This window comes from Diorhabda carinulata, chromosome 4 (genome assembly GCF_026250575.1).
Source record: "Diorhabda carinulata isolate Delta chromosome 4, icDioCari1.1, whole genome shotgun sequence".
Taxonomy (NCBI): Eukaryota; Metazoa; Arthropoda; class Insecta; order Coleoptera; family Chrysomelidae; genus Diorhabda; species Diorhabda carinulata.
In genome coordinates, this window is record NC_079463.1 from 22,611,888 (window position 1) to 22,634,201 (window position 22,314).

General features: G+C 32.6%; 1 protein-coding gene across 2 annotated transcripts; it reads left to right on the top strand.

The window, feature by feature from the left end:
• The first annotated feature begins 1,137 nt into the window (after positions 1–1,137).
• On the top strand, positions 1,138–22,048 carry LOC130892936 (SET and MYND domain-containing protein 4-like). Of its 2 annotated transcripts, none has more exons than XM_057798679.1 (3): positions 1,138–1,770; positions 9,746–10,695; positions 18,041–18,633. In XM_057798679.1, the coding sequence occupies exons 1-3, from the start codon at positions 1,387–1,389 to the stop codon at positions 18,360–18,362; spliced, it is 1,656 nt and encodes a 551-aa protein (XP_057654662.1). In that variant the 5' UTR covers positions 1,138–1,386; the 3' UTR covers positions 18,363–18,633. The 2 variants fall into 2 exon arrangements, with proteins under 2 accessions (XP_057654662.1, XP_057654663.1); XM_057798680.1 differs by lacking the exon at positions 18,041–18,633 and adding an exon at positions 21,219–22,048 and having other exon boundaries at positions 1,197–1,770.
• Positions 22,049–22,314: the final 266 nt, after the last annotated feature.

Sequence of the window (22,314 nt, forward strand, 5' to 3'; positions counted from 1 at the left end):
GAATGTTCTGAATGGAGTATGGAGGTTTCCGTTAGAGAAAAGTTAAACGTGTGTCGATTATCGGAATTTAATCAGCCTTGGCGGTGGAATATCAGCCTTTGATTCCAGAATGGGAGAAATCTGTATGTCTAGTTGTATGATAAAAAGGATAGTCGATTGAATTTGTGAGTTTTCTAAATTCAGTCTATTCTAGTATTTTCTGAGTTCTAGCTACCAAACAAGTCTGTTTTCGGTTATTTTGTTAAAGTAATTTATATATGGTACTGATGATTAAAGATATGGGTCTGTAGAATTGACTAATATTTTTTTCCTGTCTTCAGAATGAGTACAATATTTCCTTGAGACCATTTATGTGGAAACGTATATTTTGCCCATATTTAATTGAGAATAATACAAAGAATAGACCAATATTATTGCGATTATTGGCTTCTACGTCGGGTCGTCCTTGTAGTGTTAAAGACTTCCTGCTAACCAAAGCATTATCCACGAGTTTTATTTTGTACAATAAGTTGTTTCTGATATATTGTTTTGCCTCCTAGAATCTTTCAACTTGAAAAACAGGGTCCCAAAAAGGTGTAAATTAGTTTATGTCTAACGTTGATTTTATTGAACCAGGGGTTAATCAGATCCGTAGATAGGATGAGGCTGAATTTACCCCCTATAAATATTGTAGTATTCTATTCAATTTGATTTTTTACGTTTCAGGCCAAATAGCAAATAAAACTAATCGCGAGACACTCTAAAGTATTTATAAGAAGATATTTTATCATCTTCCATTTGTTTGAATAATGTATGGTATTCCCCTACATATTTTGTACAAGTGTACAGGGTCCTTCACGACGAGCTGAATCGATATGCATATGGGAAAGTACTACGACTAGTGTTCTGAAAATTAGCTTTTCATGGGTTTTCCGAAATGCTCGTTTCAGCTAAAATAATTTCGGTTTTCTGAAACTTCCGGTTGTACCAGAAGTGGACCCAAACTTCATTATTTTTAACGGAATGCTATGGTGCTTTATTAAATTTTTGGAATCTATGAAAAATTACAATATAACTTTATATAAGGACTAGACTATCGGGCAGCGAAATAATATTCTGCTTAAGCGATCTATAAAACGGCAACAGCGCTATTAACGTAAAGTATTGATATACGACTGATCGACTAAAATAGAAATAGAGTTTTAAATAGACTGGAGGCAAGACGTTGAACTATTCGAGTGATTATAAACAGTTTGTGATGTTGTGTAACATTCCAATGAAAAGCAATAAAACAAATAATTGAACACCTAATGTATATGACTTCAATTTTATCTTATCTACAACGTAATTTTAGGAAGTGTGAAATACAAAAATAGTTGATAACATAAATACGCAACAAGAAGAAGTATGAAAGATAACAACAATAGTACTATTCAAGGCATATTTCAAGATTTGATAAAAAATATTCAAATAGACAACGAAGTTAAACATGTATCAGACGAATTTTCGAAGATATCTTCTTGTTCAGAGAAGGTATCTTTTGTGTACGCGCTTTTAAAACGATATAACCTTTTACCTGGATTAGTTGTCGACGAGAAAAGAAACGAAGAGGCTATCAAATTAAGAGAACATGGAAATCAAAAATTTAAAGAAAAAAAACTGAAAGAGGCGTTAGATTTATATACCAATAGTTTGGCGTACGCCGAGAAAAATTCTGAGCATTATCCAAAAGCCATAGCAAACAGATCCGCAGTATTATTTGAACTGGAATTATATGAAGAATGTATAAAGGTAAGTGGTTATCTTCGTTATTTTATTAAATTTTATATCGTCACCACTGAACCAAAATGTTATTAGCGACAACAGACTTGATATAATATAGGAGTCGGCAATTTAGAATAAATTCAATAGTTCAAATTCACATAAAATAATAACATACGAGGTCTGGCTATTAAATAACGAGACTGCGCGCCTACAGGGCGCCTTAGAGGGGCGGGGTAAAAAAACGAATAGTGCGTTGGGTATCTAGATGTCTTGTCTATACACGTCCCAAAACACGTTTCCGTCACTATTATAGTATTTGTGCAGTAGCTATTTTTTTCTCGTGACGAAAAACAGGAGCAACGTATCAATCTCAAATTTCTAGTTAAATTGAAAAAAACTCTGACTGAGTGCTATAAATTGTTGCAAGAGACCTATGGGCACGATTCTCTATTTCGTGCGCGTGTTTTTGAGTGGTGTAAGCGTTTAAATAAAGGCCTAGATGACCAGCGCCCAGATCGCTCTGTGACTGTTTCAACTCCGGAAATAGTGAACAAAATCAAACAAATTGTGCTTGCAAATCGTTGAATGAGAATCCGGATTACAGCCAATGCAGTATACGCCGATAAAGAAACGGTTAGAAAAAATTTACACGAGGAATTACACATGACAAATGTCTGTGCGAAGTTGGTACCAAAAAATTGGACTTCTGACCAAAAGCTCTTGCGTCAACGGGTCTGTTCAGATTTCCTTGAAAGGTTAGAAAAAAATCTGCTTTGAAAGGAACTCGATTTGAGCCGATGGAAGCGGTAAAGCAAAAAACGGCAGAGCTCCTAAATGCCCTCACCAAAGAAGACTTGCAGCACTGTTTCGATCAATGGAAAAAACGTATGAAAAAGTGTGTGGCGAGGAGAGGGGAGTATATTGAAGGGGAGCATTCGAATGTAGGATAATGAATAACCAGTCTGGTTATTTAATGGCCAGATGGTAACATTAGTGTATGGACAAGTTTGCATATCCAATAGGCTGATGTTGATAAAATCGCAAAATTTTCGGACTTTTCTCAGTTATTTATTCCAGTTAATTATTTTTGTGAGGAAAATGTTCCCGTAATTTTTTTTAAATAATAGTCGAATATATAAAGCTAGAATTATACGATCCTGACAATTGCAACAGATTATATACTATTTCAAAAATTTTTATTGCGTATCAGGGTTCCTACGCGTTCTAGAAAACTTGTAAAAGTTCTGGAATTTTATTTTTAATTCTGTATTCATAATATTTTTCCTGGAACCGCAATTTCTTCGTTTAAATGATGGGCTTTACCTTACCGCAACATGTTTCCATATTTTCTTATTGTGTTTTCCTTACTAATATTTTACCAGAGGAACAATTCTCAAATAAAAAATATATTTTTTGAAATATCAGTTAATTTAGTACCAGTTCTTAATTTTAATAATGGAGGTTGTTGGTTGGGTGACAGAATTGAAAAAGTTTGTATACGAGGATATATTGAAAAATTCTTAGCCTACTATAGAACCAAACAAAATTTCAATGTTAAAATATTTTATTACTCAACATATTCTCTTCTTAATTGGATACGTTTATTACAGCGAAGCTGCAACTTCTTTAGACCTTTCAAAAAAACTATTTCTTCTTGCTCTACAAATCAGACCTCCACAGCTTTTATTACCTCCTCGTACCTGGAAGAAAATTTACGACCTTTTAAACTTTTTTTCAGTTGAGGAAAGTGATGATAGTCGGAAGGAGCTAAATCTGGTAAATAAGGGGGGTGCTCTAGTATTTCAAATCCTAAATCACGAATTTTTTTCATAGCAACATGAGATTTGTGTGCAGTGGCGTTGTTCTGTAAAAACAAAACAACTTTGGATAGCTTTCCGCGTCTTTTCTCTTTAATTTTTTTCCCGTAAAGTGGTCAGTATTGTCGAATAGTGACCTCCAGTTAGTCTTCTACCCTTATCCAAAAAATAAATCATAATTACTCCGTGGCAAACCCAAAAAACTGAAGCAAGAACTTTTCCAGCAGATTTTTGGACACGAAACTTCTTAGGTCTTGGAGAACCAGAGTGTCGCCATTCCATCGATTGTTGCTTTGTTTCTGGATCGTAGAAATGTACCCAAGTCTCATCCATAGTAAAAATTCGGCTTAAGAAGTCTACGTCGTTTTCAAATCGAGCATAGATCGAACGCGATGCTTTTACCGTCGCACGTTTTTAGCCTACATTCAAACATTTTGGGATCCATTAGGCAGCAATTTTTCTCATGTCAAATTGAAGTGAACTATATGATGAAAGCGTTCGTATGAAATATTTAGTGCTTCAGATATCTGTTTTAGCCCAATTCGACGGTCTGATAAAATCATGTCATGAATTGATATTTTCGGGGACTGACACAGAAACTGGCCTTCCTGATCGGTCATCATCTTCAATGGAAAATTTAACTCTTTCGAAGCTTGTAGTCCAATTTTTCACGGTTGCAAACGAAAGAAATTGATGACCAAGGGTATTAAGCATATCTTCGTAAATCTGCTTACCTTTTAACGCTTCTAAATACAGGTACTTGATGATGGCTCGATACTCCAGTTTTTCGATTTTCATAATTTCGGTGGACATCTTTTTTCTTTTAATTTATTGCGTAACTCTGGTTTACTTTTTTGACGTCAAACTTTACACTAACACTTCTAATAAGTTATTGTTGTCGTTGCTATGGTAACGCAATATTTTGTTTATGCATGAAACTGGCCTAGACTAACTAGATATGGATACATCCTCGTATCAAATCAGTTTTGCAGTGATTTTTTGTGCTGTTACCCGAAGAAAAATTCTTCAAAAAATGATTTACAGCATTTAAGTTTATTTTTGTTAGAACAGAAGGTTGCTTAAACGTATTATAGGAAGTTATATATAGGATTTATATATTTTAACTTGAAATAAATACTAGTGATTTTCATATATATATTGATTCACTATGAATCTTTTATTTTTATGATCAATTTTCTAGAAGAGTTGTCACAGGACAGAGTTCAGTCGTAGACTAACTATTTAAAAATATATTTCATTTCAAGGTCCAATTCTAGACTATATTAAGTAAAAACAAAGACCATAGTGCTTGGTTATACTTTTGGTATAAGGATAAACAGTCGTTTTTACAACTCATGTACCTGAGGTCATAAAATCAAGCCTATACCGGCCTTTCATTCAAACTGCACCAATGTGTCTAAAAACTTAAAAGCAATAAATTAAAATATAATATTCCTTTTAAATAAATATTTCTAAGAACCAAAAATATATAAAATAAATGTTTAAAAACTAGAATTCATTTTTGCTCAGAGTCCAACACATATACATAATTTCAATTATTATCAATATATTTTTCAAAACTTGAAACATTGTTCTATGAGACATTTTTGTTTGTTTGCATGAATGCACATCTAACTCCGCAATGGTTTTATAAAATACTTTCATAGAAGTATTTTGCATGGTTCTTACTTTTATCTTTTTTACGTATCTTCTTTGATGAAAGATTGATAATATAATTATTTCATAATGAATTCTAATTATAAAGGTATCAGAATTAGAACGGATATTAAAAAATACCGTGCAAAAATTTCTAATTTTTAAACATATCAGACCAAAATTTCTCAGACTTTTAAAAATTATCTGTTTAATAGTTTTTTATCTGATGTATAAAAAACTAACAAAATAATGCTGCTGTCTTTCTTTTTCTGGCACCACTGTACTAGAGTACAATTTGGTAAATACAGGAAACGTACGAGAGGCACAAAGTTAAAATGAGAAAGTATTCGAATGACAAAGAGGGTAATATGCGCTTGGTGAATTAGTACGGTAAATAATCAAAGTACTAAATTCAGTACCCCAGAATAAAATATATTCTATCTCGGTATTCAGTAAAAACAATAAAAATAGGTACCCACGCACTGCGTATAAGTATCTATGAGTCATCAAGAAATTATATGAAGTATGATTTTACACACATTAGTTTCACCTTCACTGAACCCCAAGTCACGTACCAGTTTTGAATAATTCTCTGGAATTTGTTAAGAGTAAAACTCATTTTGTATAAATACTTCAAAGAATTACAATGAATCGGTAATGGAAGAAACAATATAAAAAGTAATAGAGAGATAATATCCAATAATATTTACCAGGAAATGAAGAAAGAGGTATTATAAATGAAAGCGGTATTAGACAGACATTAGGAGGAAATAGAATTAATAATATGAAGTAAAACATTCACGGATTCTTAATATTCCAGTTAGATAATTATTTCATACGGTGGCGGTTGCGCAGTCACTACAAACCACGAACTCATAAGTTCTTACCAGTGGTGACTTTCGACGTGTAGTGTTTACATTGGTGATTTATTTAGTATCCTTCTAGCTTCAAAATTTATCTCTCCTCTCCATAAACATTTTGCCATATGTACCGATTCTCTTTCATCCATACAGTCAATCACAACCATATTCACCGACCATCCAATGGTCCAAAACATTCGCGAAATCTACCAAACTCTCATTGCTCTTGATAAAACAGACTGTATTATAAATTAGACAGACATTAGGAGGAAATAGAATTAATAATATGGAGTAAAACATTCACGGATTCTTAATATTCCAGTTAGATAATTATTTCATACGGTGGCGGTTGTGCAGTCACTACAAACCACGAACTCATAAGTTCTTACCAGTGGTGACTTTCGACGTGTAGTGTTTACATTGGTGATTTATTTAGTATCCTTCAAGCTTCAAAATTTATCTCTCCTCTCCATAAACATTTTGCCATATGTACCGATTCTCTTTCATCCATACAGTCAATCACAACCATATTCACCGACCATCCAATGGTCCAAAACATTCGCGAAATCTACCAAACTCTCATTGCTCTTGATAAAACAGACTGTATTATAAATTAGACAGACATTAGGAGGAAATAGAATTAATAATATGGAGTAAAACATTCACGGATTCTTAATATTCCAGTTAGATAATTATTTCATACGGTGGCGGTTGCGCAGTCACTACAAACCACGAACTCATAAGTTCTTACCAGTGGTGACTTTCGACGTGTAGTGTTTACATTGGTGATTTATTTAGTATCCTTCAAGCTTCAAAATTTATCTCTCCTCTCCATAAACATTTTGCCATATGTACCGATTCTCTTTCATCCATACAGTCAATCACAACCATATTCACCGACCATCCAATAGTCCAAAACATTCGCGAAATCTACCAAACTCTCATTGCTCTTGATAAAACAGACTGTATTATAAATTAGACAGACATTAGGAGGAAATAGAATTAATAATATGAAGTAAAACATTCACGGATTCTTAATATTCCAGTTAGATAATTATTTCATACGGTGGCGGTTGCGCAGTCACTACAAACCACGAACTCATAAGTTCTTACCAGTGGTGACTTTCGACGTGTAGTGTTTACATTGGTGATTTATTTAGTATCCTTCAAGCTTCAAAATTTATCTCTCCTCTCCATAAACATTTTGCCATATGTACCGATTCTCTTTCATCCATACAGTCAATCACAACCATATTCACCGACCATCCAATGGTCCAAAACATTCGCGAAATCTACCAAACTCTCATTGCTCTTGATAAAACAGACTGTATTATAAATTAGACAGACATTAGGAGGAAATAGAATTAATAATATGGAGTAAAACATTCACGGATTCTTAATATTCCAGTTAGATAATTATTTCATACGGTGGCGGTTGCGCAGTCACTACAAACCACGAACTCATAAGTTCTTACCAGTGGTGACTTTCGACGTGTAGTGTTTACATTGGTGATTTATTTAGTATCCTTCAAGCTTCAAAATTTATCTCTCCTCTCCATAAACATTTTGCCATATGTACCGATTCTCTTTCATCCATACAGTCAATCACAACCATATTCACCGACCATCCAATGGTCCAAAACATTCGCGAAATCTACCAAACTCTCATTGCTCTTGATAAAACAGACTGTATTATAAATTAGACAGACATTAGGAGGAAATAGAATTAATAATATGGAGTAAAACATTCACGGATTCTTAATATTCCAGTTAGATAATTATTTCATACGGTGGCGGTTGCGCAGTCACTACAAACCACGAACTCATAAGTTCTTACCAGTGGTGACTTTCGACGTGTAGTGTTTACATTGGTGATTTATTTAGTATCCTTCAAGCTTCAAAATTTATCTCTCCTCTCCATAAACATTTTGCCATATGTACCGATTCTCTTTCATCCATACAGTCAATCACAACCATATTCACCGACCATCCAATAGTCCAAAACATTCGCGAAATCTACCAAACTCTCATTGCTCTTGATAAAACAGACTGTATTATAAATTAGACAGACATTAGGAGGAAATAGAATTAATAATATGGAGTAAAACATTCACGGATTCTAAATATTCCAGTTAGATAATTATTTCATACGGTGGCGGTTGCGCAGTCACTACAAACCACGAACTCATAAGTTCTTACCAGTGGTGACTTTCGACGTGTAGTGTTTACATTGGTGATTTATTTAGTATCCTTCAAGCTTCAAAATTTATCTCTCCTCTCCATAAACATTTTGCCATATGTACCGATTCTCTTTCATCCATACAGTCAATCACAACCATATTCACCGACCATCCAATAGTCCAAAACATTCGCGAAATCTACCAAACTCTCATTGCTCTTGATAAAACAGATTGTATTATAAATTAGACAGACATTAGGAGGAAATAGAATTAATAATATGGAGTAAAACATTCACGGATTCTAAATATTCCAGTTAGATAATTATTTCATACGGTGGCGGTTGCGCAGTCACTACAAACCACGAACTCATAAGTTCTTACCAGTGGTGACTTTCGACGTGTAGTGTTTACATTGGTGATTTATTTAGTATCCTTCAAGCTTCAAAATTTATCTCTCCTCTCCATAAACATTTTGCCATATGTACCGATTCTCGTTCATCCATACAGTCAATCACAACCATATTCACCGACCATCCAATAGTCCAAAACATTCGCGAAATCTACCAAACTCTCATTGCTCTTGATAAAACAGACTGTATTATAAATTAGACAGACATTAGGAGGAAATAGAATTAATAATATGGAGTAAAACATTCACGGATTCTTAATATTCCAGTTAGATAATTATTTCATACCTCTGGAATTCATCCATAAATAAAAAGTGAGCTTCGACCATCAAGAGCCCTAACTACTCGGAAACGCCTTGGACAATGTTTATAAATAATTGGCCCCTTTTTTGAAAGATTTCACTTATATAGTATTGGCGCGATTATTTCATTTATTGTCAGTAGCCTTTAGATTAATTATTTCATTGCCGCGATTGCCCAACTTGAATTCCTCAAATTTCCTATGGAAACACTTTTAACTTAACGTAAATCACTATAATCATTATCTACTTTTTTGACGTTTTGTAACAGTTAAGTTCATCAAACTATTCACAAGAGGCAAACATAATATATATTGCCAACACACACATTATATTAAAGATGATGATTCATTTAATTTATTTATGTATATTTGTTCTCGTAATTAATTTGGATTGAATCATTTTTAAAACGAAAGCATACATTTGAGTAGCAATAGGTATTGCAAGCTTGTAAAGACAATTTATAACGTTATTAAAAACACGTGAAGTGAAAAAATCGGGGCGTTTTAATGATTCTGCTTTGACACTAAAGAAATCCCAGAGCTACACAAGATAATTTCGCTAGTGCCTCAAAGTGTAAAAGAGAAAACATATTTACGTTCTGAATGTCAAATAATGTTTCCAAATTAAAGTTGTATAAAATTAAATTTCACTGAGTTAGCGTCAGCTTATTATGGAGTTATGGTTAGTGGTGGGCAAAATAATGGATTAATCGAAAAATAATCGATGATTGTACCACAATTGAAAATTTTATTTTGTCTACTGAATCTGACATTTTTTTAGGACATTGAAACAGCTTTAGACCACAATTACCCAAAAGAATTACAACTGAAGATCATTAAAAGGAATGAAATCGCTAAATCCAAAAAGACAACCAATAAAAAAATCCATTATTTCCAACAAATTCCTGTAATACCAAAAGATTCCCAATCAACTTCAATTCAAAGCGCCTCGAACATTTTAGAAATAGAAATATCAGACGTGCAAGGCAGATACGTAGTAGCCAAAGAAAACATCGAAATCGGTGACGTTCTAGCTGTTGAAAAACCGTTCTGTCATGTATTAGCTTCAGAATTTTTCACTCATTGTCACGAATGCTTAAAACTTTGCTACAACCTGTTACCATGCCCGAATTGCACGCAGGTACTATATTGTAGCATAGAATGTCAAAATAATGCTAAAATATATCATGTATACGAATGTAAAATATTAAAGACTTTGCGGAATTTGAATTTAGATAAATTGAAGCTTTTGCCTCTAAAAATAGCCATATCGGTGAAAAACAGTTACAGTTCAATTAGTCGTATTAATGAGGAATCGGAAAGTTTTTATAGGTCCGACAGATATAAGGAAATTCACAATTTAATTTCAAATACTCAGTCTCGCACGGTAGCTGATTTATTTGAAAGGTCCACGACAGCAGCTATTGTTTTCAATTTAATACATGAACACACGAAATTCTTCAATTCAGTATTAGAGGAGAGCATTTTCAAAGAATTATATTTGAGGCATTTGCAAATTGCTCCATGTAATTTCCACGAAATATCAGAGTTACATCAAAATCAAGACGATTATTTTGAAGCCCAAGAAATAGGTGCTGGTGCTTTTTCGTTTTTGAGTCTGTTTAATCATAGTTGTAATCCAAACGTAGTCAGACACTGTTATGGAAATGTTGTTGTTTTAAGAGCTATTAGAAGTATCCACAAAGGTGAACAACTCTTTGATAATTATGGGTAAGTTTATTTGACAAGTACGCAATCTTCTTGATTTTAGGTCTCTTCTGTTTTAAAATTATTTTTTTTAATAATTGACTTTTAGACTTTTATTTATCTAAATATGATATTTACACTGACAATTTGCGTATTTATATCAATCAAAATAGAAATTTATTTGTGCCTTAGTCCTTACATCTCAAATATGTAGCAGTAATCAATTAAATTATTTGTAGTTTTATTAGAATTTACAAAATAGAACTATAAATTTTACTTAAATTATTTGAATCTTTCTTATCATTTATAGCTTTTTTGTTCTTATGAATTAGAACTATTTCTAAAAATTCTATCTCTTTGTTTCTTTTTTTTGAATCTCATAGTTCGTTTATGCAGTTTTATTTTTATATCGTATTGATGACCTTTTAGACTATTTTCTAAATACTGAGATGTCTGCCCTATGTAGACATCGTCACAATTAGTACAAGGTACTTGATATATAATATTACTTATCTTGTTTTTTGGTGTTTCAGGATTTTAATTTAGTGAAAAAATAATAAACAGATATTACAATCAACTAAAAAGCAAAGCAGAAACGAATCATCAGAACATAAAACGTTTTTCCTTACCATATGTACAAGGACTTTCCCAACAATTATCGAATTATTGCAATAAATATGATATTAGTATAAGTCATAGAGGACATAATACTCTGTCTAAATATTCCACTAAATTAAAATCTAAAACACCAAAAAGCAAAAGAAGTACTAATTGTGACACTGTCTGCATAGGGCAAACCTCTCGGTATTTAGAAAATAGACCAAAAGGTCATCAATACGATAAATAAAATAAAACTGCATTAACGAACCATGAGATATCAAAAAAGCAAATTCAATTATAAAGACTCAGAAATTCTTGGAACAGAATCTAATACAAGAAAAAGAGAATGTTTAGAAATGGTTTACATTCATAAGAACAAAACAGTTATAAATGATAAGAAAGATTCAAATAATTTAAGTAAAATTTATAGTTCTATTTTGTAAATTCTAATAAAACTACAAATAATTTAATTAATTACTGTTACATATTTGATATGTAAGGACTAAGGAAAAATGCATTTTGCTTATTAGAACTAATTTCTATTTTGATTTTATTTTTATCTTGATGTTCATGATGCAGGTATTGATTGATATAAATAAGTGTTGTTATTTTCAGTGGGTTGGGGTTCTTTGTTGAGAAATGATGAAGAAATGATACTTGTTTTGATTAACAAAACTCTTGCCGAACAATCGTCGGATTGTTGCTCAATACTTAAAAATTCTTAAAATTACAAATTGGAACACGTTTTACTATCGTGCTTTATATTTTACAATTTGACTGACTTCTGACAATTTCTAAATAAAAAAAATGAATTCACAATCTTTTGTGGCGATTTTCTGATTTAAAGCGACTTGCGTGTACGTTGCTCAACGTTATCTTGCTGTGCGATGGCTGCTCCGGTGTCGCTGATTTATAAGTTACGTTGACCGTGCCGGTTTTGACTCTGGACTGCTTTTCTCGACTTTGCGGTTGCTATCTTGTCCTGACTTCCAAAGAAACCCTTTCACAGCTGCCCTGGGCCCATAATCTGTTGTTATTTTCAGTGGGTTTGGGTTCTTTGTTGAGAAATGATACTTGTTTTTATTAACAAAACTCTTGTCGAACAATCGTCGGATTGTTGCTCAATATTTAGAAATTCTTAAAATTACAAATTGGAACACGTTTTACTGTCACAATTTTTATGTCATACTATCACTTAAACATATTTAAGAGTGCTTATCGCCTGCCAACTTAACTAATTTAAAAATTAATATAAACATGGTTACCAACGTTGACTATATATAAACAAAATAGTGTGTGATAGGGATAAGTCGGTTCAGCTGTTAATTTGATCAATTTCCAACAATACGCAAATTGTCAGTGTCAATATCATATTTTGATAAAGCCTTAAAGTAGAAAAGTCAATTTTTTTCTATCTAACTTTCTAAAATTATTTAAGACAACTAATTTTAAAACAGAAGAGACCTAAAATCAAAAACATTTAGATGCATTAAAATGTTTTATATAGAATTATAAATTAGTTCAGTTTGTCAAAGCTAAATTAGAAATATAACCGATTATAAGGATTTTCTATTATTTAGTTAACAGTTAACATAGGGGAAAACCGAGTAATTTGCCTAGGTGGAAGAGTTGAACCACCATTCAAAATTGTATTTAAATTAATTTGATCGAAACGTTAAATCGGCCAATCACTATTTTGCATCATGGTTGTTTTACGAGTATTTGGCAATTCTAATGTAAACGTGTGTTACGTGTTGAGGAGTGATTTTTTTAAAATCTGAGTATTGTGATTACTGTCGTGTTCATTGAGGTACGTATTGTATTTTACTATCATTCTTTTACCAGATAAATGTAATTTGAAGTGTTTTTGTATGCTATAAGCTAATTGTATAACTAACGTGCGTACCTACATGAAAAAATATACAAAAACAAAATTGAAAAATGCAAGAAATTAAATTGAAGGAGACGCTCTTATTGGAAAAATTTCAAACATGTATACGAGATCTGTCTATTAAATGGGGAGACCGCGCGCTTAGAGGGCGGCTTAGACGGGTGGGGTAAAAATCGAGTAGTGCGTTAAGTATCTAGCCCATTCAATACGGAGAGCGTGCCGACGCGCTCTTCTATTCCTTACCCACTGACGGTGCGCGTGCCAGTACGCTCTCCTTTCCCTTCAGCAAAGACGGAGAGCGTGCCGACGCGCTTATTCCCCTTAACTATACAACTCCAAACTATCCATTACGACCAAAAGACTCAGTTTTGTACTCCCGTGATTTTCGAAGAAACAGTGTACAATACGCCGTTTACCGTTTTAAAATCGGTAAAGTGAAAGTGTGCCTTTTTTTAAATTGAATTTCAGGTACCTAAGTGAAACACATTTATGGTAGATTTTACTTTTGTTATAGCTATTAATTTTTAAAAACCTGTATATAAGTAAAATCATGTTAAAAAACAAATATGACGACTAAATAACTAAATTGTTAACATAAGTTGACATTTTTTCTAATATATATTTAATTTCAACATTTCTTTTAGTCTATTTTATAAAACTATTTTTGATAAATAACTTCGCAAGTTGTATATACAGATTCTTGTAAATTGGACCAAACATTTATTTTGGAGACCATTTTTAGAATTATTTAGTTATTTTTCAAGTTTTGGGATATATTTCTCCATAAAACATTCTGTTTTTATTTTTTCTGATTTCACTTTATCCAATTCTAACTTTTAAAAACAATATCGTTTCTATATTTCTCACAGTGTATTTTTGTTCATTTTTTTAACCGACTTTTAGAAGTTAGAATACGATATAATGACGAACATCCCTCAGAGAAAAACCCCGGCCCGGCCTGTCCAAATAAACCCCCCTTGTGCTTAGTTGACTGTTTCGTAAACTATCATAAAAATATGGAGTTGTAATTGTTGTACATAAGTGTATTGTTTGTAAATATAATTTTAATATAATTTATATAAATTTTCTTATATTAATTTTAGTAAATAAGTCTACTGTTAATTGTAAATATAATTTTAATTTAAAAGGTTATTTATTTATTATATTTCTCATAACAAATATTATTTTAAGTAATCGTTAACGTAATTAATATACACAATTACATTTTGTGAAAATGTCGTTTTTGATTTTTTTTATTGTTAGTTTAATTTTTCGGTCTTGGAATCAACAATGAATTAGTTACAAGGTAAGTCGCGAAGTTAGGCTACCCGCTACACAGGTGAACTGATCCCTTTACCACTGACGGAGAGCGTGCCAAGACGCGCCCACTTAAATATCGGAAATAGGACCTTGAGTTTTTTTTAATTCAAATTAATGTTAAATCAAATAATTTGTATCAAGAAACGTTTCCGTCAGAGACAAAGGTTTATCTCAAATAGCTCCGTACTCCGTACTACGTGCAGTAGCGGTTTGAAACCAACGTGTTTTTTTGACAAAATGTGTGACTAAAAGCAGGAGCAACGTGCGCGTTTTTGAGTGATGTAAGCACTTTAGTGAGGGCCGAGAGAGCCCAGGTTGTCCTGTGACTGTTTCAACTCCGGAAACAGTGACCAAAATCAACAAAATTGTGCGTGCAGATCGTCGAATGAGCATCCGGATTACAGCCAATGCTGTATACGCCGATAAAGAAACGGCTAGAAAAAATTTAGACGAGGAATTACACACGAGAAAAGTCTTTGCGAAGTTGGTGACAAAAAATTGGACTTCTGACCAAAAGCTCTTGAGTCAACGGGACTACTCAGATTTCCTTGAAAGGTTGGAAAAAGATCTACTTTGAAAGGGACTCGATTAGAGTCGATGGAAGCGGTAAAGCAAAAAACGGCAGAGCTCCTGAAGGCCCTCACCAAAGAGGACTTCAAGCACTGCATCTATCAATTGAAAAAACGTACCGAAAGGTTCACATGACTTCCTATAATTGAATGGTTTTTCGAGACCCCTCAGTGATTAACTTTTGTTCATAAACAACTAAGGCAACTAAGAACGGCCGTAAGCCATATCACATGAACAGATTATATTAACGCTTCAGGCGAAAAAACTTATCGCAAAAGTGGCCCCGAAAAACACGTGGAAATGATTTTCAGAATTTTAGGTTCATTACTACAAGAATCGAATTTTAAGCATTTTTCATTTCACTAGTTTTAATCTCATTATGAAAAGAAGCTTGTAAGTACAGTTCTGTTCAACCGATTATTATTTATTTGATGTTTGAACGAGTTTTTGTCCAGCAATATAAAATATATTAATTCTAAGCAATTTAATAGCAACGTGAATGCTAGAAGGCGATGTTTCATATATATTAGTTATTGTGGAATTAGTTCTAAACAAAATAATAAGAAAAAAATCGCCGCTTTTTATAAAAAGTATATCAAACGTGCAGCTAAATTTTAGAATTCCATTATATCGGGACAGGGCCGACTTCACGGCCTATGTATGTCTTAAACTTGTTATACTATTTTAAATTACACCCATATCATATGGTTTACACCAGAATCTGAAGATTCGAGATTTTGATATCGTCATTATGATACAGTACGTTTCTGAAATACACGAATTTTGTGAACAGATGTGGCTAGGTCTAGTAAATCGCCATAATAGGCACTACTGGTCCGAAACGTATCTCCGTTCGAAGCAAGAGATTCAAAATAAGGGCTGTTGGTCTGTAAATATATTGTGCGGGTTTCTAGGCGGACAAATAAATGGGCAATTTTTTTAATGAAACATTTAGTGGACGAATAAACTTAGACTTATTAAGAAACGAATTGACACATCTTTTAGAGGTCATACCATTGGCTATTCGTCGTAATATATACTTACAACATTATTCCATATTTGATCGACATTTTTTAAATCAAACGTAACTTGACATGTGGCTTGGATATGGAAGTTTATTTAGTTGACCACTGTAGATAATTTTTGATTTCCGTATGGGCAAATCAGCCTGATAGACGTCGAAAGAAAAATTCTCGCCATTTACACATTTCATAAAATATCTCGGGACAGAAAAAATAAATCGATTTGCGGTTTTCGCTACTTTAATATTAATTTAATTCAGTAGACATAACCTAATTAAAATTTTCAACCTTCAATTTAAATTAATTGAGAGAAATCGCAATATCTAAAATATATTAAACGACGCCCTCGAGCATTTACGTTGTTAATTAAATTATTCAGATCATTTTGTATCGTTAGACTTGAAGGAATTTTTTAATAACAAGGTTCCCACATCCTCCCACCTCTTATTTAAAGAGATAGACTAAAACTTCTGGAATGAAAATTGTGCAGAATTTGTTGAAGAATCCGTTTATAATATATAAAGTTCCACTTAATTGAGTATATTTTAAAACATTTTGCTTATTCAATTTTATATTTTTAAATACGCCTTTTAGTGGTGACCTAAAATTCTGAAAATAATTTACAATAATATAATCCATTCCTGAGATGACCGACGGCCGTTCTTAGTTACTCACCCGGTACATGTAAATGCAAAGTATTTGATGTACATGGTCAATTCTAACTGATTAACGGAAGGAGTAGGACATCGGGATGTTCTTTAATCTTTAAAGCAATTTTACTGCATGTGTCGAACGGTAAATGTGTGTAGCCTTGCCTGGCGTCCGGATAAAGCAGGCTTTTTAATTGTGTGTCCGGCCAAAATAAACGGTGTCCGGCTTGTCCGGCCAAAATAAACGGAGTCCGACCAAAATAAACGGTGTCCGGCTTGTCCGGCCAAAATAAACGGTCTCCGGCTATAAAATAAACGGTGTCCGGCTAAAATAAACGGTGTCCGGCCAAAATAAACGGTGTCCGGCTATAAAATAAACGGTGTCCGGCTAAAATAAACGGTGTCCGGCTTGTCCGGCCAAAATAAACGGTGTCCAGCCAAAATAAACGGAGTCTGGCTAAAATAAACGGTGTCCGGCTAAAATATACGGTGTCCGGCCAAAATAAACGGTGTCCAGCCAAAATAAACGGTGTCCGGCTATAAAATAAACGGTGTCCGGCTAAAATAAACGGTGTCCGGCCAAAATAAACGGAGTCTGGCTAAAATAAACGGTGTCCGGCCAAAATAAACGGTGTCCAGCCAAAATAAACGGTGTCCAGCCAAAATAAACGGTGTCCGGCCAAAATAAACGGTGTCCGGCCAAAATAAACGGTGTCCGGCTTGTAACATTTCGCAAACGAGCTTGGTCGAGCGTAGCCGAGTCGGTCGCTCAAGCAGGCTCAATTTGCTACATTTTCCATACGTACAGAAGAAGTCAAAAGTATTAGCTTCGAATTAAACATTCATTTTAAGCGAATACTTTTTTAGACGACGCCATCTGAAAGTTGTTCGTTCTGTATTGATTTACATACCGAAAGTTGTGAAAGCAAATGTTTTCATCAAAAGCAAAATTTTAAGTTTTTTGAGCACTAACGAAGAAAAAGTTGATTTTAAGAAGCTGTTAGCACATATGATATGGAACCCATTTTAAATCGATGAAAGGTCAAGATTGCTTTTCAGAATTCCTAACTATTCAGGTCAGCAATGGACGAAAGAACGAAAGAACGCAACATGTTGAGACTGTTGCCAAAATGTTGGTTGTAGAATTAAATTCAAAAAATTTGACGTGTAAGGATTTTTACAAATACATTTTGAAACAATTAAATTAATTAATTATTTTTATTGTGTTACTCAAAGAGAAGTTTTTTTGTTTTATTGTAAAGAGAAGAAAAGGTAAAAAGAGTTTTTCAATAAAATATTTTTTCATTTATTTATAGGTATCATTTTGCCTTGATGCCAAAAGACACCCGGAAAACCAATTTAAAAAAGCAATATTACTTCGAGTGCAACTGTTATGTGTGTGAGAATAATTGGCCCCTACTTCACAATTTACCAGCGTTAAAATATGATACAGGAGTAACTGATGCAGATATCGTTAAATTAAGAAAAGGAGATGGAACAATAACGACGAATATAATTGGAAAACTTCTACCGAAATTTAAACAATTAGAATCAATTCAACCGAACAGATTATTTTTTGAAATGCAAGAAGTCCTGAAGCAATGTTATGCGTTATCAGGAAATATTAGAAGAAAATAAAATATCTAAAAGGATAACTATTAAATATATAAAAATTATTATTAAAAGCATTAGTCTGGCAAAGTAATAATTATGACATCCAGTTCAAGTCGTTTCGGTAATATTTGAAATGGAGATATCCAAATGATAAAAAAATCAGTAATATGGACACTTCAAGCAATAACGACGCTCGAACTATTCAAAATCTTTACGAAGGCACAATTTATAATTCTAGTCGAGAAAAAATAAAACAATTTTTAGTTTTTTAGGAGTAAATAATAATTGTAACAAATGGTAATTGTATCATTTTACCCTCACAGCTCCAATTACCTTGAAAATTCAGTATCACAGCTCCGATAACCTTCAAAATTCAATATTCAAAGTCTACTTTGGTGTATGAATTGTAACCAAGTTTTTACCAGCTATATTATGAGCGGTTTCTTATTGGGAACGTGGCAATGAAACACCAACGTGGACTAACTTTAATATATTTTCCGAGCTTTCAATATTTCTATCAACGTCACTTTGAATATTGACTTTTGAATTCTATGAATCTAAAATTTTTACAACTCAAAACCACCGCAAATCTTAATTAATTATTTCCCAGACGATGAATACATAAGTAATCGAAAGCTCAGAAAATATATTAAAATTAGTCTACTCTTTGGTATTTCATTGTCACCTTCCCAATAAGAAAACGCTCATAATATAGCTGGCAAAGTCTTCGATACAATTCACTTCAAAATATGATATTTTGATAAAGAATCACAGAAAAAACGAAACGTCAAATTTTATCTTTCTTCCAAAAATTATTAAAAAAACTAATTTTAAAACGGAAGAGACCTAAAATCAAGAACATTTAGTTGCTTTAATATATCAAAAGAAATAAGAAATTGAAGAAATATATAGCGTTTCCATGAATTATTGAGATTTTTTCAAGGGACTGGCTGCGTATCAAAGATTTGATCTAAGGTTCATATCCATGCTAATTTCGCGGGAAATTTAAAAATAATTCGAGTAATTTTGAATGCTTGAAGTTAGTTGTCGCATCAAATTGTTAATGAAACAGTAGTATTATACAAAATACTTTCATTTTGCTAACATTTCAAATTCAAATATTGTACCTGAAATAAAAATACTGTTTAAATGAAGTATTTTGTAAAATATTTTGGTTTCATTTACAATTTATGTGACAACCAGGTCCGACCATCTAAATTTCACAATTAAATGGTTTATATAAGATATAGGTAGATGGAATATTGAAACACAGGATGATTATTTTAATTTTTATTTTGTTTTTGACATTTTATAACTATATCCACAAACAAAACATTTACCTTCACACTTTAGCAGGCTTAGGACTGTCAACAGTGAGATGTTGGCGTGTTTAAAAAGTGTTTCTGTTTGTACAACCTAACCTAACCTGCCACTGGGGTTTGTACAAATTGGTTCAAAACGAATATCACATATTCTATGTGTATCTGCAAGCATTAATTTCGGGTTATTTATTCTTTGCAACCAAATTCTGCAAACGTCTTCATTCGTAGGAATGGAATGTCTATAAAAAAGTAAAATAAGGATAAAATCATTCAACAAAATGATTTCCTAAATACAAATTAATGAAGTTAGGAAGAAAAGGGTTATTCTCATATAGATATGAACTTGATTTCAATTTAAATATTTTTATGTTGATAAATAGTAAATATCACTCTCACCTTATCGCTTGTTTATTCGTGCATACTGGTACACAGTAGGCCTTTACTCGTTTACTCATATTGACTAAGTAAATACGACAGCACAATTCGCAACAAATAATAACTTTCAAATGCACAAAAATGCAAATAGCTAATAAACAAACAATATCAAACACCTTTGCAAGATGGACGTTGTTCATTCAATAATCTTGGTTGCTTTGGTAAGCTTTTAGATGTAAACCGATAACATAGATTGCGTTGAAAATCGTCCTGAACTTCTCCTATTCCAGTGCACAGACCCTGTCCGGAATCGTTTTAGCTACACTGCGGGTCAGCGAAAACAGGCCCCCTCAAAAATTTACGAAATTATCCAAATTTTTACATGTATGATGTATTTATGCAATAATGCAACACAACACAACACAACAAGAACTGAACATTACTAATTGTGCTGTAAATAATAATGTAATTCCGTTTTATTAAAATCCATACATTATAAAGTGTGAGTCAAATAAGACATTTATGTTAATCACGGATAACTCATGTAATAAAATCCATATCCATTAATTTTTTGCATCAAATATATTTTATGAAAAATAGCAAACAATATACTAATTCACTTTAGACTAACAGCCACGATTATGGTCTAATTTGACTTTACTTGATCCTACTATATTAAGCAATTGTTGAAATGTTTCCTTATTCATTAACAGATAATTGAGATGCTATTCTGGATCCCCAAATCGCCTATATTGCGACAAATTGTTTCTTGTTCTTTTCCTCGATAAATGGAACCGGACCATAGATCTTTTTCTTCACTTTTATTTTCTCTTTAATCAAAAGAAGGGTTAACAGTGAAACAGTTCTCAAAAAGCAGTCTGGCACCCAGCATGTCGCACAATTTGTGAAACTGTAAAATTTCGAAAACCCACGTCTTTGCTGTCAAAAGCCGAATCACTAATCGTGTATTCTGTACGTACCACGAGGCAACAGTACATATGCAAATGGCGTCGTTTGACGAACCAAGCATGTTGGGATGATGTCTAAATTTTTAAGGCCAAGCAGCAGAAAATTCTTGTCTAAATTTTTACTTATGATAGAGTATCATCACTCATGCAATATTCTCCATACACTTGGTTCAATCGTCTATAATTTAAGATGCACTATTCCTTTTTGCTTTCAGGAAAAGAATCACGCTTCGCAACTCAAATTTGGCGGGAGAAACAAATAATAGCAGCTCTGTTTATATGGCTGTAGCATAACGCAGAATGATGCTTTCCTGTCGGCAATGGCGAAGTTTATAGTGCAAGAGTTTGCAGTAGCGTAGAAATCGTATATTGGCAAAGAAAACGTCCACCGCGTGCAAAGGGACGCTGCTATATCAAAACAAATATGGCTGCCGCAAGGCTTCGACGATTAGCGTTGATTTTAATATTTATATTTGATTAGAAAAGTGTTAAAAATGATGTTACCGTCTTGGAATACATTGTGTAATTATACTGATGCAGCTCCGTCATCTCCAAATATTATTGAAGGTGAAAGAGCTGTTAATTCTGGTTTCATAATTGTATGTGGAAAGACTTGCAAAGTTACAAACAGAATCGACTTATTTTCATTGTGTTTACGCACTAGTGGATTGGCTTCCGAGCCGCATACTATAATAGGAAAATTGTCGATTAAGAGTAATATTAACAATAGTGGAATTCATAAACAAGTATCCATTAATATAATGGATTGTGGTCAACCAGATTTGTAATATTATTACTCTCAACTTTCTGTTTACTTTTTCCCTTCTTTGAATTTTCACTCCTCACTGCCACTTTCTCTTTATTCTTAATGTTGCGTCTGGTATTCTGAAAAAAATTGTGTGTGTCAGCTCCGACGCACGACTGGAGTTTACTCCTAAAGTTCGATAGTCTAACCAGACGCAAAAAGAGTTTATTTAACTTAAAAAAGATTGATACTGTATAAAAGGGTAAATTTTAACCGACTTTAAGAAAATTGATAAAAAAAGGTTTTTATAAACATTTTTTTAAAATTATTATAATTAATTTTTTATTTAAAATATAATATTATCTTAATAATTAACAAAAATGGTTATAAAAAGATATTATGTCACTAAATCTTTTACATACAATAATAAATAGTACATGAAAATTATTTAAATAACTTTTCGAAAGAAAATTATATAAAAACATTATTATAATGAAAAATGAAAAAATATTGTCGATTTTTCTGATAATATTATCGAATTATTTACTACAGTTGTTAATATTTAA